This window comes from Ovis aries, chromosome 24 (genome assembly GCF_016772045.2).
Source record: "Ovis aries strain OAR_USU_Benz2616 breed Rambouillet chromosome 24, ARS-UI_Ramb_v3.0, whole genome shotgun sequence".
NCBI classification, from domain to species: Eukaryota; Metazoa; Chordata; class Mammalia; order Artiodactyla; family Bovidae; genus Ovis; species Ovis aries.
The window spans coordinates 41,196,739-41,217,170 of record NC_056077.1 but is presented as its reverse complement, the minus strand read 5'-3'; the positions used below and the strand labels follow the sequence as shown (position 1 = coordinate 41,217,170).

Sequence of the window (20,432 nt, the reverse complement as noted above, 5' to 3'; positions counted from 1 at the left end):
CTACTGATGTACTTGGAGACAATCACAGACAGAGGTTCAGTCCCTTGCTCAAGGCCACACAGGGCCTGGCATAAGCATGCTCTGCAGGCAGTCGCTGCTCGCGAGCCGGCCCCGGAGACAGCAGGTGCGGGCCCGGTGTACCCGAGCGGCTGCAGCTGCGCGCGGGCCTCCAGCGCCCGGCCGCACAGGATTGGCTGCTGGGAAGGGGGCGGGGCTCCCGGCGGCCGGGGGCGGGGTCGCTCCGAGCCGTAAATACTGCGCCACATGGCAGGGGCTGGGGAGGCCCGGGGGCGGTGGGGAAGGCGCAGGCGCATTGCGTGGGGGTGCGACTCGGCCTCCCCGGCCCCTCCGCGGCCGTGACTTCTCGCGAGAGGAGGGGCAGGGGGCGGGGCCGGTGGAGGGGCGGCCTCGAGAGGCGCCGGCGGTCGCGAGGCGTTGGAGGCGCGAGCTGCGGCGCGAGGTGAGGTGATGCGAGGGGACGTGCGGGGCGCGCGAGGTGAGGCGCGCGGCGAGATGAGGGGTGCAGGGTGCGGTGAGGCGAGGGGCGCGGGGCCGGGGCGGCGCCGGCCAACCGGGGCGGGTCCTGCCCCCTCGGCCGCCGGGGCAGGTCCGGCGCAGCCCCGGGCCGAGCCCCCGCGCCGGCGCTGTGTGACCTTGGCCGGGCTCGCAGCGTCTCTGAGCCCCCGTCCTGCGGGCGTGAGGGAGACCTGCACCGGGCGCTGGAGCTCGCGGCCGGGCCGCTCCCGCCGTCGGGGCTGGTCCCCGCCCGTTTTGGCCGCCGGGCATCGAGCCTGCAGGGGGCCGGCGGCGGCGGCGGCCGGGGGGTCTTGGCTTCCCCCTCGGGCTGGTCGGGAGCGTGGAGCGGGAGCAGGCGCTCGGGGCTCCGGCGCGGGGCCGGGCGGCCCGGGCGCACGCGTCCCCCCACCGGCCTCTTGCAGAGGGGCCCCGCCCGGTGCCCCGGGCCGCCCGAGGCCGCGGGCATTCCCCCGTGCCGCTGACCGCCGGCCTGAACTGCAGCCCTGGCCGAGGCGGGCGCGCCCTGGAAGAGCACCACTCAGATGAGCCTTTGCTCCAGAAGCAGCGCGAGGAAGCCATGTATTAGTCGCGAACAGTAGGACTTATATCTTCCACTTGGGCTCGCAGCCACCAAGACATCTCCGGCGAGCCTTTGGCTGGAGCCGAGGTTCCGTCTGGCGCGGAGCACAACAAGCCATAGTGTTCCTGTGATTATTGGATTATTTATTTTATGATTCGACGCCGGAGAGACTCGGGAGACCCAGGATGAATGAGAAAGTGGATTGGGGGAGAGTCGATGCAAGCGCCTCTCTAAGGAGACTGTCCCCTAATGTGTGGGTCCAGGCAGGGGGCAGCTGAGAAACAGCTCAGTTTGTCCTCACCTGCCCCCAAACCAGGACACAGTCTAGCCCTTCTCTGTGAACATCTGGTGTTGGGAATGTGAGACAGGGCTGGTGTCAGGGTGAAAAAGGAGATACTAGGAAGATTTTCTTAAAACTGAAGTATAATTGATGTAGCATTGTGTGAGTTTAAGATGTGCAGAGTGTTGATTTGATACACTTGTATACTGCAACACTGCCACCTCAGTGTCAGCTGACACCTAGGAAATCGTTGCCTGAAGGTAGCACTGCTGAGAATTTAGAGAGTGCCTGCATGGAAATGCATGGGTGTTTCACTTTCGTGCCAGATGGTCTATAAGACTTTGGGCTGGTGTTTTCAAGCCAGCAGTGCTGTTCGCTGTCACTCAATGTGCACCTACTTCATCATCTGAGCAAACAGTGAGCCTCTCCTCCTTTGTAAGCTGCCAAGTAGGGCTAGAAGCTGGTAATATGGTTAGCCTGACTATAATACCCTGTGATTAGTGTTGTCATCTAGGTGTTTACAAAGTGCGAAGAAAGAGGGAGCAGCTAAACTCGTTGTTAGGTGTTGCAGAAGTTTTCCATAGTGGAGGTGACATGAGTTGGGCCTTGAGAGATGAGTGAAGTTTGGGGAGAACATTCCAGGGTGTGTGGAAATGAGGAAGTGAATGGAATGTTTGAGGGGAGGGAGCAGTGCGTCCCTGTGTTGATTGGAGGATGGGGTTTGAGGATTGAAATGCAAGCTAAGGCCAGGAAGAGGTTTCTGATCGAAGGGTCTTGAGTGCTTTGCCAGGGAGCTTGGACTTTATCCTCTTGGTGAGGGGTAGTCAAGGTTTGGGGTGGAATGTGAAAGGTGTGTTTTAGAGAGTAATCCTTGTGAGAACAGAGGAATGGGTCCAGGGTATCAGGAGATGGAGACTGAATTGGGGACAGTTATAGGGGGCGTGGGTCAGAACAGTGGCTGAGAAGGAAGGGCGTCGGCTTGAAAGAAGCAGGAGAGTCCGCAGTGCTACTGCACTCTGGGGGATGTGGTGAGAGGGAAAGGAAAAAGGCGGAAGGAACCAGGATGTCTCACGTGGGTGCTGAGGAGGGCTGGTACCTGAGCCAGGGAATGCTGGAGCAAATGTAGAGAAGGGAGGGGCTAAAATGCATTTGATTTTTAGAAACTTACAGTATTTGTGGGCCATCCTGGGTGAGAAGTACTCTTGGAGAGAAAGAATGTGCCCTGGGAGGGAATCCTGGGGAATGCCAGCAGGAAAGGGGTCGATGGCAGAAGAGGAGCACGTTGGATGGTTGACAGAGGAAATGTAGCTTCCGGTCATCACTGCATAGTCACTAAGGCTAGTGAGTGGCTCTCATCCAGAAAGGTCTCAGGTTGAAGTGCCATTCCTGGATAAGAGAAACAGGATATTGATAATACTGAAACAAATGCTGCTAGTTTGTACTTTTTTTTAACTAACATCTTCAGTTTCCATTTTTAGATTGTTTCTCTTTTTCTTCAGAGAGGAGTGGCTCTTTTCACAGTACTTAGTGGGTCTGTGGCTGCAGCCAGGCTCATTGTTCACCAGTCATTTGCCAGCAGATGTGCTTAATGATAACTGACTCAGTAACTCAGCACTTCCTGTACTTAACCAAGGTGGTGGTTTCTGTCGCTGCTTAGAGACCTGAGTTTCAGAGAGGAATAGGAAACACGGTGCAGTTGAATGGGGGAGAAGGGGTGGACTGCTGCACAGAACACAAGAGAATGAAGTAGATGCAGCCTGCGTGGCTCCCAGAATACTGTCCATTGGTACTTCTCCTTCCAGGCAGGAGAGTGGAAGAATCTCGGGGGAAAGTGCGTAGCCTGAGAAAGGATCTAAAAATAATGACGATAAGGTCCACAGTAAGGAGGCCCAGTCGGATCACTCACTGACGAAGCTCATAGTTAATAATAATAACTCCCTTCTAGAGTCCAAAGCTTCTGGGTTCTTTTAATCCCCTTCCCCTTAAATAGGACTGGATAACCAGGGACAAGTGACGAAACCTCTGATTGGGAAGATAGAGAGCGTTAACATGCTCTCTTTTTATGTATCTTATTGGAGTATAGTTGCCTTACAGTGATGTGTTTCTGCTGTACAGCAAAGGGAGTCAGCCACACTTGTACATATATCCCCTCTTTCCTTGGATTTCCTTTCCATTTAGGAAAAGGTCACCACAGAGGATTGAGGATTTTTTTGTTTTAAAGGAGCATTCAGAAATCCAAAAAGATGACTCGTGTATAAATACAGTGGAAGAAATAAAAAACTCAGTAGGTGAAGAAGAAGTTGACAGCTCAGGAAATAGAACAACAACAAAGAGATGGAAAATGAAAGAAAAAGAAAATTAAATGATCAGATTAGGCAGTTTACATAATGAGAGTTTCAGCAAGAAATAAAATGGGATAAAATCATCCACAAAATTATAAGGTAAATCCTAAAACCAAAACTTCCTCCTTTGAAGGGGCCCCCTGAGCGACCAGCACCACAGACGAAAATGCAGGTATCTGCCACTCACCTCGTCTGTTCAGTTCCCAGTTTGGATATTCAGAGTGTGGGGAGCAAGTTTGTGTAGAGTAATACTGAATTTCTGGTAGTGACTAGTGAGAGTTTGGAAGCAAGGAGTTTATTGAATGTGCATCCAAAGGTAATGTGTTTCAGAATTTCCATGGTGAGAGTTCACATGGAGAGAGAACCATGCACGCTCTCTCCAAGGCACACTGCTGTGAACTTTCAGAACTCTGGACTAAGAAGATTGTGTTAGCTTCTAGAGAAAGAACAAAGGCCACCAACGGGTTATCACAGCATGGAGCAGAATGGCTTGGGAACCATCTACAGGAGCATTGGAAGCTAGGAGGCAAGAGAGCATTGCTTTCAAAATTCTGAAGGAAAATGTTTTACCTTGAATTCTAAAATCAGGCAAAGAAGGGTAGAATAAAGATATTTTCACACTTGCTCCAAAAAAATGTCTCTCATGACTGGCAAGCGTACTTTCCCAGAATAAGGTGGGGAATCTGGAAAGTCAGAACTAGAAGAGACAGAATTATCCTCAGAGGAAAGGTGAAAAGACTCTGCTGGGTAGGTGGAGAAGCTGGGATGCCAGCCAAACCAGGCACTGGGTAGGGAGGGCAGGTATCTCATGACTTGAGCCTCGATGTTTCCTCAAAGGGGTTTTTCGGGGAAGATGAAAGACGGAGTCCCTGGTGCTCTGAAGCATCTGGAGAGGAGATTTCGACAGTTGGCAGAGTTGGGGCTGTAGCAGTGATGAGTACATAGAAAACAAAGCAGACGAAAGCAGGAGAGGATTAACAAGTTCCAGGGAAAATAAGCCGTTGTGCAGGAAAGAAAAATAATTATGGTGTACTGCAAGGCTTTGCTGTGAATAGCCTTTGCGCAACGGTAATAATTTATGTAAACATTGAATATCGCGCTCATTAAAATGATGATATGCCTGTCTGGGGGAGGCGTGGAGATGAGCGTGGCATGGTTGTTTGAAGGGCTGATGGGGGAAAGAAAGACCACATTTCTGCCTGCCGCTTGCCACTATTTGGGGAAATCAGTGGATGATACCCCAGCTGAACTATTCGGTTATCGCCCAGGGCAATTACTTAGAGGCAGGTGGCAACACCGAAAGAGACCGCTAAGAATGAGGGAGGGGCTTCCTTGACAGTCCAGTGATTAAGACTCTGTGCTTCCGTTGCAGGGGTACGGGTTTGATCCCTGGCCGAGGAACCGTGATAGCACATGCCGCATGGCCAAAAACAAATAAGAATGGGGCAGAAAGAGGGAGACGGGCAACAGGAAAGAGGGACTGGGGGCTGTGTGTATAGTGAACTCTGGCGATGATGTCATCCCTTAACATACATACATAACATTGATCAAAATAAAGACAAAGCGGTAAGCTTCCTGCTCTAATGAAAGAAGAGGCCAGGCGCTTGGTGTTCTGTGTGCAGCTGGATCACTCACCAGGCTCTTTCTTATGGGGAGAGTTTACTTCTTCTTATTTCCTCTCCATTATTGTTACTGTCCTCAGTGTCCTGTCTCTTGGCTGCGGTCACATATCAGAGACTTGGTGCTTTCTTTAGCTTTTTTCTTTTAACTTGTTAAGGAATTTTATTCATGGGGTTCTTGTGGCAAGAATACTGGAGTGGTTTGCCATTCCCTCCTCCAGTGGGTCACGTTTTGGCAGAACTCTTCGCTATCACCTGTCCATCTTGGGTGGACTTGCACAGCATGGCTTGTTGCTTCACTGAGTTATGCAAGCCCCTTCGCCATGACGAGGCTGTGATCCGTGAATCTGAGCAAACTCCGGGAGATAGTGAAGGACAGGCAAGCCTGGCATGCTGCAGTCAACAGTCAGATAGCACTTAGCGACTGAAAACAACAAAGGGAATTTAGAATACATCCAGAAGTAGAAATGATAGTATTATTAGCTCTTCTTTACTTATCACTGAGTTTCAGAAATTATGAAATCAGGGTCAGTCATGTTTATCTATTTTTGTTAGCATAAGAACTCTTTATTGAGCACCTATTGTATTCCTAGCACTGTTCATAGCCTTGAGGCTACAACTGTGACAAACTTTGAAGGGTCAAGTAGCTCCCTTCTAAAGTTTAAATTCTAGTACAGATAGACAGTAAGCAAAATACTAGTGACTATTTAACATTCAGTTCAGTTCAGTCCCTCAGTCGTGTCTGACTCCTTGTGACCCCATGAACCGCAGCACGCCAGGCCTCCCTGTCCATCACCAACTCCAGGAGTCCACCCAGACCCATGTCCATCGAGTCGGTGGTGCCATCCAACCATCTCATCCTCTGTCATCCCCTTCTCCTCCTGCCCTCAATCTTTCCCAGCATCAGGGTCTTCAAATGAGACAGCTCTTCCCATCAGGTGGCCAAAGGATTGGAGTTTCAGCTTCAACATCAGTCCTTCCAATGAACGCCCACGACTGATCTCCTTCAGAATGGACTGGTTGGATCTCCTTGCAGTCCAAGGGACTCTCAAGAGTCTTCTGCAACACCACAGGTCAAAAGCATCAATTCTTCTGTGCTCAGCCTTCTTCACAGTCCAACTCTCACATCCATACATGACCACTGGAAAAAACAGCCTAGACTAGACAGACCTTTGTTGGCAAAGTAATGTCTCTGCTTTTTAATATGCTGTCTAGGTTGGTCATAACTTTCCTTCCAAGGAGTAAGCGTCTTTTAGTTTCATGGCTGCAGTCACCATCTGCAGTGATTTTGGAGCCCAGAAAAATAAAGTCAGCCACTGTTTCCACAGTTTCCCCATCTATTTGCCATGAAGTGATGGGACCAGATGCCATGATCTTAGTTTTCTGAATGTTGAACTTTAAGCCAACTTTTTCACTCTCCTCTTTCACTTTCATCAAGAGGCTCTTTAGTTCTTCTTCACTTTCTGCCATAAGGGTAGTGTCATCTGCATATCTGAGGTTATTGATATTTCTCCCAGCAGTCTTGATTCCAGCTTGTGCTTCCTCCAGCCCAGCGTTTCTCATGATGTACTCTGCACATAAGTTAAATAAGCAGGGTGACAATATACAGCCTTGACGTACTCCTTTTCCTATTTGGAACCAGTCTGTTAACAGTTCCATGTCCAGTTCTAACTGTTGCCTCCTGACCTGCATACAGGTTTCTCAAGAGGCAGGTCAGGTGGTCTGGTATGCCGATCTCTTTCAGAATTTTCCACAGTTAATTGTGATCCACACAGTTAAAGGCTTTGGCATAGTCAATAAAGCAGAAATAGATGTTTTCTGGAACTCTCTTGCTTTTTCCATGATCCAGCAGATGTTGGCAATTTGATCTCTGGTTCCTCTGCCTTTTCTAAAACCAGCTTGAACACCTGGAAGTTCACGGTTCACATATTGCTGAAGCCTGGCTTGGAGAATTTTGAGCATTACTTTACTAGCATGTGAGATGAGTGCAATTGTGTGGTAGTTTGAGCATTCTTTGGGATTGCCTTTCTTTGGGATTGGAATGAAAACTGACCTTTTCCAGTCCTGTGGCCACTGCTGAGTTTTCCAAATTTGCTGGCATATTGAGTGCCGCACTTTCACAGCATCGTCTTTCAAGATTTGAAACAGCTCACCTGGAATTCCATCACCTCCACTAGCTTTGTTCATAGTGATGCTTTCTAAGGCCCACTTGACTTCACATTCCAGGATGCCTGGCTCTAGGTGAGTGATCACATCATCATGATTATCTGGGTTGTGAAGATCTTTTTTGTACAGTTGTTCTGTGTATTCTTGCTACCTCTTCTTAATATCATATTCTTCTGTTAGGTCTATACCATTTCTGTCCTTTATTGAGCCCATCTTTGCATGAAATGTTACCTTGGTATCTCTAGTTTTCTTGAAGAGATCTCTAGTTTTTCCCCATTCTATTGTTTTCCTCTGTTTCTTTGCATTGATCGCTGAGAAAGGCTTTCTTATCTCTCCTTGCTATTCTTTGGAACTCTGCATTCAGATGGGTATATCTTTCCTTTTCCCCTTTGCTTTTTGCTTCCCTTCTTTTCACAGCTATTTGTAAGGCCTCCTCAGACAGCCATTTTGCTTTTTTGGATTTCTTTTTCTTGGGGATGGTCTTGATCCCTGTCTCCTGTACAGTGTCACGAACCTCATTCCGTAGTTCATCAGACACTCTATCTATCAGATCTAGGCCCTTAAATCTATTTCTCACTTGCACTGTATAGTCATAAGGGATTTGATTTAGGTTATACCTGAATGGCCTAGTGGTTTTCTCTACTGTCTTCAATTTCAGTCTGGTTTTGGCAATAAGGAATTCATGATCCGAGCCACAGTCAGCCCCTGGTCTTGTTTTTGCTGACTGTATAGAGCTTCTCCATCTTTGGCTGCAAAGAATATAATCAGTCTGATTTCGGTGTTGACCATCTGGTGATGTCCATGTGTAGAGTCTTCTCTTGTGTTGTTGGAAGAGGGTGTTTGCTACGACCAGTGCGTTCTCTTGGCAGAACTCTATTATCCGTTGCCCTGCTTCATTCGGTACTCCAAGGCCAAATTTGCCTGTTACTCCAGGTGTTTCTTGACTTCCTACTTTTGCATTCCAGTCCCCTATAATGAAAAGGACATCTCTTTTGGGTATTAGTTCTAGAAGGTCTTGTAGGTCTTCATAGAACTGTTCAGCTTCTTCAGCGTTACTGGTCGGGGCATAGACTTGGATTACCGTGATATGGTTTGCCTTGGAAATGAACAGAGATCATATTTAATATTCAGTTCAGTTCAGTTCAGTCACTCAGTCGTGTCCGACTCTTTGCAGCCCCATGAATTGCAGCACGCCAGGCCTCTCTGTCCATCACCAACTCCCAGAGTTCACTCAAACTCATGTCCATTGAGTCGGTGATGCCATCCAGCCATCTCATCCTCTGCATCCCCTTCTCCTCCTGCCTCTAATCCCTCCCAGCATCAGGGTCTTTGACAATGAGTCAACTCTTTGCATGAATAGATATTAAGAAGATATTAAGAAGAGGTGGCAAGAATACACAGAACAACTGTACAAAAAAGATCTTCACGACCCAGAGTGGCCAAAGTATTGGAGTTTCAGCTTCAACATCAGTCCTTCCAATGAACGCCCACGACTGATCTCCTTTAGGATGGACTGATTGGATCTCCTTGCAGTCCAAGGGACTCTCAAGAGTCTGCTCCAACACCACAGTTCAAAAGCATCAATTCTTCGGCCCTCAGCTTTCTTCACAGTCCAACTCTCACAACCATACATGACCCCTGGAAAACCATAGCCTTGACCAGACGGATCTTTGTTGGCAAAGTAATGTCTCTGCTTTTTAATATGCCATCTAGGTTGGTCATAACTTTCCTTCCAAGGAGTAAGCGTCTTTTGATTTCATATTAGGCGATGACAGATGACACAGAGAAGAAGCAGGTATGCAGGACGGGCTGGCAGGGTGGGGAGTGATCAGGGAAGCCCTTGCTGGTGAGGTGCGTGCCGAGGTGAGCCACAGGATTCCCGGGTGTGAGCCGTCCAGGCAGTGGGAGCCTGGTTGGTGCCGGTGGTGGACAGCAAGGAGGCCATTGTGGCTTGAGTAGGGCCATTGACGGGGAGTAAAAGGCATGTGAGTGGGAGCCCAGTCCTGTAGGGCTTGTCGTGGGCCATCGTAAGGACTGGAAACGGAAAGACATTGGGCCCCAGTGATTGAGAGTTTGAGCGGAGCCATGACGTGACCTGCCTTTTGGCAGAATAACCATGGCTACATTATATGAACATGAGAGCAGAGGCGGGGAGACCAGGTCAGAGGCTGTTGCAGTAACGCAGGTGAGAACTGGCTGAGAAAGGTTAGGGTCTGCGTATATTAAGAAGGTAAAGCCCTTAATCAGGCTTTTCAGCTAATCGTAGTAAAATTTATTATCTATTTTCCCTTGAAATAATTTCTTTGAATTGACTTAGCTCTGGGAAATGAGTTATTCTTTGGATTCCAGAGTCAAATACCTTGCAACAAGTATTTGAGTCCTGTGAGGAATACAGAAGAAATAGTAGACATGATGCCCATCTCCCGAAAACCTGAAATCTAATTTGGGAATATGGGGCCAGAGAGCCTACCTTAATGTCCTGGCTACTTGTGAGGCTCTCCCTGGGCTCAAACACCAGGTGTGAAGACACCATGTCAACAGGCGGCCATCTGTGCTGTAGCCAGCTCTCTGGGAAGTTTATTTCAAAGGCCAAGTTTGGCTCAGTGTTGGTTCAGGTCTTCTGGGATGAATATCCACCTATGGCTCTCATCAGTGTGACCATTTATTACTTCTCTTTATTTGGATACACTGTCAGATTCAGTTCTCAGGGTTAACTGAATACAAGTGAAGTAATTTTACAAGCAAGTAAACCCCCAGTGCTGGTGGCATGAAGTGAAAATATACCTTTCAGTAGGGTTTAATCCAGCACCAGAGCATCAGTTGCAGGGCTGGGCGATAGAGGGTGCAGAGGGCAAATGTCGATTTCACTAACACACTTTCCCGATTTCTGTCGACTGCCGTGATGAGAGCCACGGAGTTATTCGCCTTATGTAGTGTCTGCAAAGCCGGATAAGAAGTAGATAGTTTCCTGTCTCTTTGCCAGTAGCATAAATAAATGAAATTTGAAACATTCTTGGACTTCTTAATGAAGGTCATGTCATTTGATTTAAGGCCCAGAAGTTGGTTATTTGGACAAGGAGAAGCGAATTCTTTCAGAAATAAAGGTGATAAAAATTTGAGTGCCTAGAAAAACCAACCAATTCCACATTAAATATTTCCTGAGAGGCTGGTAGAGTGTAATAGTTGCGAATGTAGGCTCTGAAATCAGTTGTCAAATGTCAGCTCTGAGCAGTGGTAGCTGTTCACACTTGGGCAACTTGCCTGGCTATTTTGCCCTAACTCTACCAAAATTGTTGTGAGGATTAAATAACTTAAGATATGCAGACCTTATATCAGCACTTTGGAAAGCATATTAGCTACTGTTGTTTTTATTATAAAATTAATTAAAATAATACATTCTGATTTGACTGCTAATAACTGGATATTGATAGATAGCATGACTAATAATAAAAATGTTATATTTGAGAGCCATATGAAACAGAAAGATAAATAGGGCCAGTGGTCTAGTCTAAAGAACATGCTTTACTATTTTACAAAACATTTAGCTGATATTTTCTCATTTTCATCCTCTCAGTAGCTCTGGTTAGCAGAAAGACCTTGATTATTCTTGTTTTATAGGTAAAGAAGTAAAACTCAGAGTTAAAGAAATGTCCCAGGCCGCTCAGCAGAGACTGGACTGGGCCTCAGAATTCTTGTCCTTTTCTTCCCAATCTCTAACGTGTGTGTGGTACTTCAGTGCTGGTGTTTGTATCCTGTATGGTAGAAGTAAGTGGCAGCTGGTTAGTCACATAGAGTTTATGCTGAAAATTTTAACTCTTGGAGATTGAATTAATAAGACTGCTCACATTTTTTCCCCTTGCAGTCAAATGCATTGAGGTATAATTTACATGCAATAGAACGCACGCATTTCAAGTGTGAACTTCGTGACAGATACGCCTGTGCAACCACGCTTACAGACAAGGGCGTAGGCCGCTTCCCTCACCCACATTTGGTGTCCCATGGCGGTTGGCGATTTCTGTTGCTGATTTTGCCTCTTATAAACTTGGTAGTGAAATCGTGTGGCTTGTGCTCTTTCGAGTCTGAGCCCTTTCGTTCAGTGTAGTACCTGCGGGATCCGTCTGGGTGGTTGCGTGTATGGATGTGTGAGTCGGTGGCTCACTCTTTGATCGTTGAGTGGTTTTTCTGCTAAACGAGCACACCAGTTTGTTGATTCATTCACCCGTTGGTGGACCTCGGGGTGGTTTTCAGTTTGTAGTAATTTTGAATAAAGTCACAGTGAACATTCTTGTACAGAGCTTTGTGTGGACAGTAATTTCATTCATGGATAGTGTCTTTGGTGTTCTCGAAAAGGCATCGCCATGTGCCAGGTCATTTAAAGGTCTAGGAGCTTTAACCGGGTTGCACTTCACGTTCAGGTCTACTGTCCGTTTTGAGGTGACTTTTGTGAGGGGTGTAAGGTCTGTGTCTGGATTCTTTTTTAACGTGTGGACGTCCAGGTGCTCCAGCACCGTCTGTTGCAGGCTGCCTTTCCATTGTTCTGCCTTCGCTCCTTTGCTGACAGTGAGTCGCCTGTATGGGGCCTGTCTCTGGGTCCCGCCTGTCCCGCTGGCCTAGTTCTCTGCTCTTTGCCGACACTACCCCTTTCTGATTACTGCAGCTTTGTGGCGAGTCCTGAAGTCTCACAGCGTCAGTCTCCCAGCTCTGTTCTTCCCCTTCAGTATTTTGTTGGCTACTTGGGGTCTTTTGCCTCCACGCATAAACTTTACGAAGAGTTTGTTGATGTCCACAAAGAACTTGCTGGGATTTTGATTCGGATTAATCTGTTGATGGAGCTGGGAAGAACTGACACCGTGACAATATTGAGTCTTCCTATCCTTAGCAGTTTGCACATGGAATATCTCTTCATTTATGTAGTTCTGCTGATGATTTCATTCATCAGAATTTTTCAGTTTTCCTCATAGAGATCTTGTACATATTAAATTTATATGTAAGTATTTTATTTTGGGAAGGTGCTAATAAATGGAATTGTGTTTTTAATTTCAAATTCCACTTGTTCATTGCTGATATATAGGAAAATGGTTAACTTTTGTATATTAACCTTGTGCCCCACAAACTTGCTCTAATCACTTGAGCCCGTAAGATTTTTAATGGAAAAATGATCATCTAAGAGTCATATATCGTATTTTGATGGTCAGTTTGATTCATCTTTAAACAGAACCCCTAAGCTTTATTCTAGAACATCTGCTGTCATGGATCTTATAGAACCCTCCAGGAAGTGAAAAATCTGCTTGATATTTTTAAATACAATCTTTTGACTTTTTGAATGTCTCAGCATTAAAAAAAAAACAAAACTGGTCTGTATGCAAAAAAAGCTGATATCAATTTTTTTCATAATAACCAAAAAAGAGAACTAACTCCAAAGTTCGTCAGTTGGTAAATGGATAAACAGATAGTGGTTTATCCAAATAGCAGGTACTGTTCGGCTGTGACACAAGTAACATCCTAGACAAGTCTCAAAAGCATCTTGTTAAGGGAAGGAAGCCAAGTACAAGCCCTTGCTTCCTGTGTAATTCCATTTCTGTGACATTCTGGAACAGGCAGGGCTACAGGGCAGGTGACAGATCGGCAGCTGCCTGGGGCTGGATGCTGGGGAGGGTGTGGGAACTTTGGGGGATGATGGGAACGTTCTGTGTCTTCAGCACAGTGTTCATTTGCCCAGACTAAACAGACTGTGCAGTTTAAAAGAGTGCGTTTTATTGTGTATAAAGCATACCTCAGTAAACTTCACTTGGGGAAAAAAGCAGAGGTGCTAATGTGATTTAATCAGGAAAGAACAGTCTTTTAAACAAATAGGGTGCTGAAACAGCAGGATATCTGTAGGGGAAAAAAAGAATCTCAGCTTCTCCCTATGGAATACTTGTATTGGGTACTCTATACTGGCTGAGATTCTCTGCATTTAACATTCCTTTCCACAACAGATCCATTAATTTCCGTTTATTACCACTCACTGTTAATTCTCACTGGTTTGATCATTTGTATCTGTAATGTGTAGTAAATACAAAAACACACACAGACCCGCAAACCCCAGTCCAAATGACAAACATTCGTGTATTAGTGAGGGCTCTCCAGAGAAACAGAACCCCAGTAAGGGCTGTGTGTGTGTGTCTGTGTGTGTATTTATCCCAAGGAGTTCCCTCCGTGAAACTCGGCATGGAGGCTGAGAAGTTCGGATCCAGGGAGCCGCTGGTGGGTCCCGTCCGAGTCTGAAGACCTGAGAACCAGGAGCCCAGTGGCGTGGGTCCCAGTGCTCGGCCGGGTCTGAAGGCGGGAAACCAGCGCTCCAGCTCACAGACAGCCGGGTGGAGACGGGGAATTCTCTGCCCTTGCCCGTTCGTTCTACTCAGGCTTGCAACAAGGTGGGCGAGGCTCACCTAGGCTGGCGAGGACCCTCTGCTTTCCTCAGCCCACCGATTCGAGCTCGAACCCCATCCAGACGCACCCTCGCAGACTCGCAGCGTGTGGGACCGGCTGCCCGCGCAGCCAGAGCCCAGTCAGGCTGGCGTGTGAAGCCAGCACACCCCGCTGGCCCCTGCTGCTCTGCTCTGCCGTCGAATTGTGGGAACCGCCCTCACACGCGGCCGCCTGTGGGTCTGGCTGCGCGGCCCTCGCTTTCAGTGTGTCGGGGTGACACGCTCCTGAGCGTGAGGGAGGCCGGCCTCAGCTCGGTCACAGACCTCCCCGTCTTCCTGGACTCACAGCGGCTCCTTCAGACAAGCCGCCGTAGGTGGGCAGCCAGCTTGCCGGGGGTGCTTGCCTCCAGGGGTGGCCACGTCTGCTCTGGCGTCATACCCTGCCTTGTGTGAGCAGAAATGCCCCACAGCCCCCCTTGGGCCCAGAAACTCTCTGCCTAGCCACAGTGTTCTGCTTTAGTAGAAAGGCAGCCCTCCAGAGATGAAGCCTGTGGCTCAGCCCTGCTGTGGCTTCTGTTGCTGGAGGCAAAAGCTCGGCACTCACAGGGAGCATCTCCTCTGTGAAGGCACTTCTTGCTCTGCTGCTTCAAAACGGGTGGGGCTTTTTGCTGACTGCTCTTTGAAATCCTGGGAGATTTATGTTCAGAAATAATGCCCTTATTTTATGAATCAGAAATTACTTTATGAGGTCACTTGTTCCCTGGCATGTTTCTGAAGCAGTCTCTGGTTCTCAGTGGGCTTCCCCAGCAGCTCAGCAAATCCTCCTGTAATGCAGGAGGTACAGGAGGTGCGGGTTTGATCCCTGGGTCAGGAAGATGCCCTGGAGGAGGGCATGGCAACCTGCTCCAGTATTCTTGCCAGGAGAGTCCCCTGGGCAGAAGAGCCTGGCAGACTACAGTCCACGGGGTCACAGAGTCGGACGCGACCGAAGTGTCTGAGCACGCACGTCGGTTCTCAGCCTGGTTTTCCCCGTCATTCTGCTCTCTCACCCAGAGGACAGGGATGCGTTACCCGGGTTATCTGGCTTGAGCCGCCCAGGCTGCTGGGCCAGAAGTTCCCAGATGTCCCGCTGCCTTCTGAGGAGCCAGGCTTGCTGCCGGCAGCGCCGTGTGAGCCCCTGCCCTGTTCATGCCTTTGCTCTCTCGTCGCGGCTCCGAGACGCTGTGTTCTCGGGCTCCGAGCGTGTGTGAAGGCAGCTGCGGTCCTTCCTCCTGGAGCCCTGCTCTCACAGGCCATTCCGTGCGCGCAGCCCGTCGGGTTTCCCCGACTCCTGCTCTCGTGGCTTGTTTGAGGTTAGAGATGACAGCACAGAGGACTGCCCTTGTTCCTTGATGTTAAAAATGGACCGTGGCCTCGGGGTCATGGATCAGCGCTGCCTCTCTTGGTGTGTAGGCACGCGTCCCCGTGGCGTAGAAGGGCTGGAAGGGGCCGTGACGTGGCAGGACACCGGGGCGAGACAAGGCTCCTGGACCAGTCTCCCCAGTGAGTGACCAGACGCAGCGTTTCTGCTGTCCCAAGGGGAAGACCTGTCCTGTTTTTGTGCAATAACCCCCAATTATAAATTTTTAAAACTTTGGTGTTTTCTTCATAAGCAGATTGCAGGTAGAGTCACCTGTGGAGCTTCTACACAGGCTGTACAGTAACTTGTGGCTCCCGCGGCAGGCTCCGAGGTTAGCCTCTGACAGTTCTCGACCATACTTAGGCCTTGCTTTAGTTTGTACCCACTGTCCGACATTTGCCTTATTCATGCAGCATTACCTCTTGGAAACCCCTCCCAAGTCGATCGTTACAGCTCTAATTCACTTTTCTTCCTCCAGTGTTTTCTTTGCGGTAAAATATGCATAGCATGAAAGTACCACCTTGGCCACATTTCAGGGCGCAGCTCAGTGGCGTGAGCACGCTCACCTTGGCCACGTTTCAGGGCGCAGTCAGTGGCATGAGCACGCTCCCGCTCCCGTGCAGCCGTCACCACCATCCGTCCTGAGAACTCATGTCCTCACCCAGACTCAGACTCTGTACCCACTGAGCACTGACTCGCCACCCCTCCCCAGCCCCTGGCACGGGCTCTTCTGCTTTCTGTCTCTATGAATCTGAGCCCTTTAGGAACCTCATGCTAGTGGAAATAACAGTATTTGTCTTTTTTGTGACTGCGATCGTGTCTTTTCCTGGCGACTATTAATAGAGAGTCAGAGTTTGTAAGAGACGCTGTAGACACTGGCATTTATTAATGTACATATACTACTTCTTGGTTGAAAAATAAGGCATTTAGGTCGTCATGCCAGGTGGCTCTTTGCACCGTAAACATGCGGCCGACCTGTGGCCACAGGATGTGACCGTGGCTCCGCATCGCCTCTGCTCTGTTCGTCGGCCTTAGTATTAAACGTGAAAACTGGTCTCTTAGATCACCTGACATCTTAAGTTACTCTTTCCCTTTGCTGCTTTCTCAGCCTGTAGCAAACTTTTTTTTTTTTAAATATGGTTTCATCTTCATCTTTATGAACTGTTCATCCTGGTGCGTCCTTGGGAAGGGAAGGTCTTGAAATCTTCAGTGACATGGGCACTTGTGATCTAGTTTAAAGTTAGGTTGTAAAAGTGTGTGATTATAACCATCGCCATTAAAAGGGTGTTAAAAGCTGTTGCAGCGTGGCTGCTGCTTGTTTCACTCACACCCACTCGAAGGGAGCCAGCTAAAGTTGCAGCAACGGTTGTGCAAGAGACAGCAGGATGTCTCACCAGCAGTCTTGCTTCAGGACTTTTGTGGTGTGCCCAGTACCTGTGTAATGTGTAATAATTACATGTCGCTGTTCAGTCGCCAAGTTGTGTCCAACTCTTTGCGACCCCATGGGCTGAAGCTCGCCAGGCCCCCCCGTCCTTCGCTATTTCCCAGAGCGCACTCAAACTCCTGTCCATCGAGTCGGTGACGCCACCCAACCATCTCATCCTGTGTCACCCCTCCTCCTCCTGCCCTCAGTCTTTCCCAGCAGCAGGGTCTTTCCCAGTGAGTCAGTTCTTTGCTTCAGGTGGCCAAAGTATTGGAGCTTCAGCTTCAGCATCAGTGCTTCTGATGAATATTCAGGGTTGATTTCCTTTAGGATGGACTGGTTGGATCTCCCTGCTGTCTAAGGGACTCTCCGAGAGTCTTTTCCAGCACCGCAGTCTGCCAACGTCTTTACCGTGAGTATGTATCACTTTTCCATTAAAAAGAAAAATTAAGGGTAAACAAAAGCTGCAAAGGTGCATAGAGATTGTACTCAAATTTCTGCCTAATGAAAATGTGTTGGATGCCAGGTGCATAGTCTACTAGAGATGTAGACTCGGAGGTGTACACCGGGCGCTGTCCCAGAGAGTGCTCAGCCGGGACTCTCCTCTGGACTTACCAAGATGAGCTCCATCCCTCTGCGCCCCGACGTCCGGCTTAGCAGGCAGCCCGTTCTGGGTCCGGGCCCACGTATGGTTATTGGGCGCTCCTTCCGTGGGCTTGACTCAGTTTCAGGTTTTCTCTTCTGGAGTTGCCCCTTCTGCCATGCGACAGCCCCTCACAGCGCTGAAGCCCCAGCACTCACGTGTCTTCCCTCCTGAGCAGCCCTGCTCCTGGTGGCCCCAGTGTCCGCCAGTGCTGTGGGGTGAAGGCTGAGCCCCGGCCGGAGCCTGCCCGGGTCACGTGCTCCCTCAGCCTCCCACAGGGCCCGGCTCACGTGTGTGTTTGGATGGTGTGGACGCAGCAGAAGGGGCTTGGGGTGGGGCAAAGGGGTCACATCACATGGGGAAGCTGACGCCTGCCCACCAGGCCCCCCACAAAGCTCAGCTCACCGAGGGTGAAGAGGCAGAGAAGCAGCCCCTCCTGTCCAGGCTGCAGGCTGGGAGAGGGCCTCAATCGCTCACTTGGCCTCTGTTGTCTTCCAGCTTCCCCAGAGCGCGGCGTCCCACCTCTGCTGGAAGCTGAAGTGAGAGGGCCCAGGGAAAGGCCCCTGCATCCATGGACACGATGACCAAGAGCCGGCTCTTCCGCCTGTGGCTGGTCTTGGGGTCCGCCTTCATGGTCCTCCTGATCATCGTGTACTGGGACAACATGGGCCCCGCCCACTTCAGCCTGCACACGGCCCTCTCCAGGCCGCACGCGCTAAAGCCCTTCCCCAGCCCCGATTCAGCGCCCGGGGACGTCTTCACCTCCAGCCTTGAGACTTGGGAGAGCTTCGTCAGGGAGAAGCAGGGCCCCCTTTTGGGTAAAAGGGTGGAGCAGCCCTCCCTGCCGGCCTCCAGCAAGCCTGTGCTCGGCAACCTGGAGGAGAGCGTGAGGGGCTACGACTGGTCCAGCCACGCTGCCCAGCAGAGTCCGGACCCGGACGGGCGGCAGGCCGAGCGGAGGAGCGTGCTGAGGGAGTTCTGCGCCAACACCAGCTTCGTGTTCCCCACCAAGGAGCGCTCCTTCGACGACATCCCCAACTACGAGCTGAACCACCTCATCGTGGACGACCGGCACGGGGTCATCTACTGCTACGTGCCCAAGGTGGCCTGCACCAACTGGAAGCGGGTGATGATCGTCCTGAGCCAGAGCCTCTCGGGCCAGGGCGCGCCCTACCGCGACCCCCTGGACATCCCCCGGGAGTACGTGCACAACTCCAGCACCCACCTGACCTTCAACAAGTTCTGGCGCCGCTACGGGAAGTTCTCCAGGCACCTCATGAAGATCAAGCTGAAGAAGTACACCAAGTTCCTGTTCGTGCGCGACCCCTTCGTCCGCCTCATCTCGGCTTTCCGCAGCAAGTTCGAGCTGGAGAACGAGGAGTTCTACCAGAAGTTCGCCGTGCCCATGCTGAGGAGGTACTCCAACCACACCAGCCTGCCCGCCTCCGTCAGCGAGGCCTTCAGCGCCGGCCTCAAGGTGTCCTTCGCCGACTTCATCCAGTACCTGCTGGACCCGCACACTGAGAAGCTGGCGCCCTTCAACGAGCACTGGCGGCAGGCGCACCGCCTCTGCCACCCCTGCCAGATCGACTACGACTTCGTGGGGAAGCTGGAGACCCTGGACCAGGACGCCGCCCAGCTGCTGCGGCTGCTCAAGGTGGACTCGCTGCTGCGGTTCCCCCCGAGCTACCGGAACAGGACTGCCAGCAGCTGGGAGGAAGGCTGGTTTGCCAAAATCCCCCTGGCCTGGAGGCAGCAGCTCTACAAGCTGTACGAGGCAGATTTTGTTCTCTTCGGCTACCCCAAGCCCGAAAACCTGCTCAGAGACTGAAGGCGCCGCCCCAAGCCCGAAAACCTGCTCAGAGGCTGAAGGCGCCGGGGGAGACCCCGAGCTCCAAGCGGACGAGTGCTCGTGTCGTTCTCTCACCCTGGACGGAGGGCCTGTGGCGCCGCGGCCGTCTCCCAGGGGATGGAGCGCTGGCCTGCCGCGCCTGTGTTTTTACGGCTTTGTCTTTCTCCCGGTGTGATGGGCCGCAGGGTTCCACGGTACTCTGGTGACAAGCCCGCGGGAAACACCTGGAACTGATCACACCCACACTCCAGTCTGTAAAATGCCCTATGGTTTTGCAGTCTAGACTTGCTGTTTACTCCTTCCCTGCATTCTTTGAGTACTGTGTGAATATTGTTTTTTAAGATTAATATATTTCAGATATTTAATATGGAAAATGGAGAAGGCAGTGGTGGAGTAAAAGGTGACACCTGCCCCTGCCGCCTGCTCTGTGGTTCTTCCGGCGGGGCAGCACACTCACGAGGGGCCCCGAGCAGCGCCGTGGCCCGCGCTTGGGCTTCAGGGCCTCGATTTCAGGAAGGGAGGGTTCCTGGTTGTCAGCAGGAAGGAGGGCCTTGGGTTTAAGATCAGGCCTTCCCGTGTGTGTGCAAGGGCAGCGTATCCTCCAGAAGTGAAAGCTGTTTTAGTCGCCCAGTCCAACTCCTTGTGAGCTCACGGACTGTAGCCTGCCAGGCTCCTCTGTCGGGATTTTCCAGGCAGGAACACTGGAGTGGGTTGCCATTCCCTTCTCCACGGGAGCTTCCCTCCCCAGGGATCAAACCTGGGTCTCCTGCTTGGCAGGTGGGTTCTCTACCACTGAGCCGGTGGGGAAGCTCTCTGATTCGGTGGTCCATGTGAAAAGGGAAGGCTGGGGCGTTTTCTTTGGGGAATTATTTCATCATGCGTCGTCCGGAGGTGGTGCTGCTAATGAAGAAGACTGCTGGTTTGCACTTGCCCCTGCCTTTGCCTTGAGTACGTTAGATGAGAACCAGATGTCACCCCTCGGGCCTGCCCGGGACGATCCCACCTGGCTGTCCTGCTCACCACCCGGAGGGCGTTTGCTCGCGGTGATGGCGCCGTCACGCCGGCGGACCAGGGTCTGCTGGGCGACTGGTTGGTGATGGGCAAGCACAGCCTGTCTTCCAGCGTCTGCACTCGACAGATCTTGAGTGTGTGAGCCTGCAGTCCTGGTGGGAGGCTGGCAGGACCGCGAGTGCGCGCGCTGT

At 50.6% G+C, this 20,432-nt stretch overlaps 1 protein-coding gene across 10 annotated transcripts; it reads left to right on the top strand.

Annotated features, from left to right (window-relative positions):
- Window positions 1-396: 396 nt before the first annotated feature.
- Window positions 397-19,641, top strand: CHST12 (carbohydrate sulfotransferase 12). 10 transcript variants are annotated; one of them, XM_042240582.1, is made up of 3 exons: window positions 397-460; window positions 17,066-17,147; window positions 17,877-19,641. In XM_042240582.1, exon 3 carries the CDS (start codon window positions 17,950-17,952, stop codon window positions 19,207-19,209), a length of 1,260 nt encoding a protein of 419 aa, XP_042096516.1. In that variant the 5' UTR covers window positions 397-460; window positions 17,066-17,147; window positions 17,877-17,949; the 3' UTR covers window positions 19,210-19,641. The 10 variants fall into 10 exon arrangements, with proteins under 10 accessions (XP_042096516.1, XP_014959755.1, XP_060262081.1 ...); XM_015104269.3 differs by having other exon boundaries at window positions 17,066-17,151; XM_060406098.1 differs by having other exon boundaries at window positions 6,239-17,147.
- The last annotated feature ends 791 nt before the right edge of the window (window positions 19,642-20,432 follow it).